The sequence below is a fragment of the Opisthorchis viverrini genome (genome assembly GCF_000715545.1).
Source record: "Opisthorchis viverrini unplaced genomic scaffold opera_v5_157, whole genome shotgun sequence".
Taxonomy (NCBI): domain Eukaryota; kingdom Metazoa; phylum Platyhelminthes; class Trematoda; order Opisthorchiida; family Opisthorchiidae; genus Opisthorchis; species Opisthorchis viverrini.
Genome location: NW_008751813.1, coordinates 446787 through 448597, shown reverse-complemented (window position 1 = coordinate 448597; position 1811 = coordinate 446787). Strand labels below are relative to the sequence as shown.

General features: G+C 46.9%; 2 protein-coding genes across 2 annotated transcripts in view; one reads left to right on the top strand and one right to left on the bottom strand.

The window, feature by feature from the left end:
* Positions 1-482, bottom strand: part of T265_07063 (hypothetical protein) — a gene marked incomplete at both ends in the record, with an annotated part of 1767 nt that extends 1285 nt beyond the window's left edge. The window contains one exon of the mRNA XM_009172492.1: positions 349-482. Coding sequence (XP_009170756.1) covers positions 349-482 — 134 coding nt within the window. The remainder of the gene's footprint in view (positions 1-348) is intronic.
* T265_07064 (hypothetical protein) overlaps positions 1-1811 on the top strand; it is a gene marked incomplete at both ends in the record, with an annotated part of 15472 nt that overhangs the window by 4714 nt on the left and 8947 nt on the right. Inside the window, 3 exons of the mRNA XM_009172493.1 lie at positions 244-325; positions 363-489; positions 530-832. Of these exons, the coding sequence (XP_009170757.1) occupies positions 244-325; positions 363-489; positions 530-832 (512 nt within the window). The remainder of the gene's footprint in view (positions 1-243; positions 326-362; positions 490-529; positions 833-1811) is intronic.

Here is a 1811-nt window from a genome sequence, read left to right as displayed (position 1 = left end):
ATATATTATATGGCCGAGTCGTAGATTCTCCATCCGTACCGTCCATATGCGTATCTAGGCTTCTGTAGCGTTTACCTTCGAAATTATAGTCGATGCAGTCTGTTTTCTGTTAACCTCAACCATTACACTGCAAACGAATGTAATTAATGGGGACAAGCCCTATCTCTTGGTAATTTTTGTATAGTAGTTTCACATTTCATTTGCACCGTTCGCTCTTCATTAACCTCTGTTTTTACGCTTCAGAAGGCATAGCCTCTTTCGTCAACTCAGTATCAAGACGTCGGCTAGGGAAACTGGACCGGCACAGTGTAGTGGATTACCTCAGGTACAACGTGCTAGTCTTCTTACCGTGATTCTTTCAGGGCCAAAACGGTACCATCCGTGTCCATGCTTACGGCATTGATATTTATCGAGAAGATCGCCAATACTGACCCACCTCCACAACTGTTGGACGAGATAACTGCCGTGGATTTGTTCGCCATAGCAATGGTATGTGACTGCTTATTTTCCGTTCACTCTCTGTGTTTAGACAACCGCATCGAAATATCTTTATGACATTGACACGGTGGATGGGTCTGACAACGCGAGTTGGGCAGATGTGTTCAATATGGACGTGCAGGACTTGAACCAGCTGGAAATCCGTTTCCTTTCTGCTATGGATTGGAGTCTTTTTGTGGCCAAATCAGAGTACGATCGGTTTCGGTCGCTTGTGCACTCTCTTTCAAGTGCTACTTCGGGTCGATCACTGCGCTCACATTCGGCGAAGCGATCTACCCGTGATACCGTCGCACGAATCCAACTGAAAAATAAACGCTTGCGAACAACGGCGAAGGTAAGCCAGACTCCCTCCGTGTTTTGAAAATCCATGTTTTTACATATTTTAATGTAGAGTGATGTGATGATAACTAAACGGTGCATAAGTAAGTGTCTGCGTGTTCTCTCGAGAGATGTGAGGACTGCTGACTACCTGGCTTATTTTTAGTCCATAGAGGAGTTCTGTTACTGGCTCACATTTGCTATGTAGGTGATACCTGCCTTTACAAACGGCACTTTTTACACGACAGCAGATAGCCCCTGGCCCACTGGTTCGCCGGGCGGGTTAAGGAGAGATGAATTAGGTGGTGACCTGAAACAGTGGACAAAGCCCTTATTCAAACAAGTGGAGACAGTTCCAAACTGGTTCATAGGTCCAGGGCTGCGGTCCTGCATATATCCAAGCCACCCTATAAGGCGAAGCTAAGCGTCCACATATGCTTTATTCCGAGGATAGTTGGCGTGTTTCCTAATATGACATTGAAACGGAGCTCGGAGGAGGATTTCTGGACCATACAGATAACGAGTAGTCCGTGTTTATCGTCGTTCGGCTGTAGCACCCTTTCTGTGCCTAGCTGCCATGCCAACGGAAGGAAGCACGAGGGCTGGGATACTATCAGGTTGTCCAAGCCTAGGCAAGAGCAGTCGACATGCTGAGGTTAGGTTCGGACCATCATCATCATCATCGACAGCATGATATCAGTGTTCAACACCGATGCTTCACTGCCGTACAACCATGATTTATTTGAAAGCCTTATTGTAAAGAAAAGAATAAAGGTGGATAGGGGAGGGACTTAGTGCTAGTTTAACACAATCATTCCGAGGTGCATACACCTCCAGACATTCACTCAGGCAATCTGGACAGAAACTGACAACAAGAACGCCACTGACATCGGTTGGCGGCCATATCTTGTAGTGTCTCCAGCCAGACACAATGCGGATCACTGTGTCCCTCGCCATCCTGGAAGGCGAGTAGCACCGACAGCACCCAAGGGTTT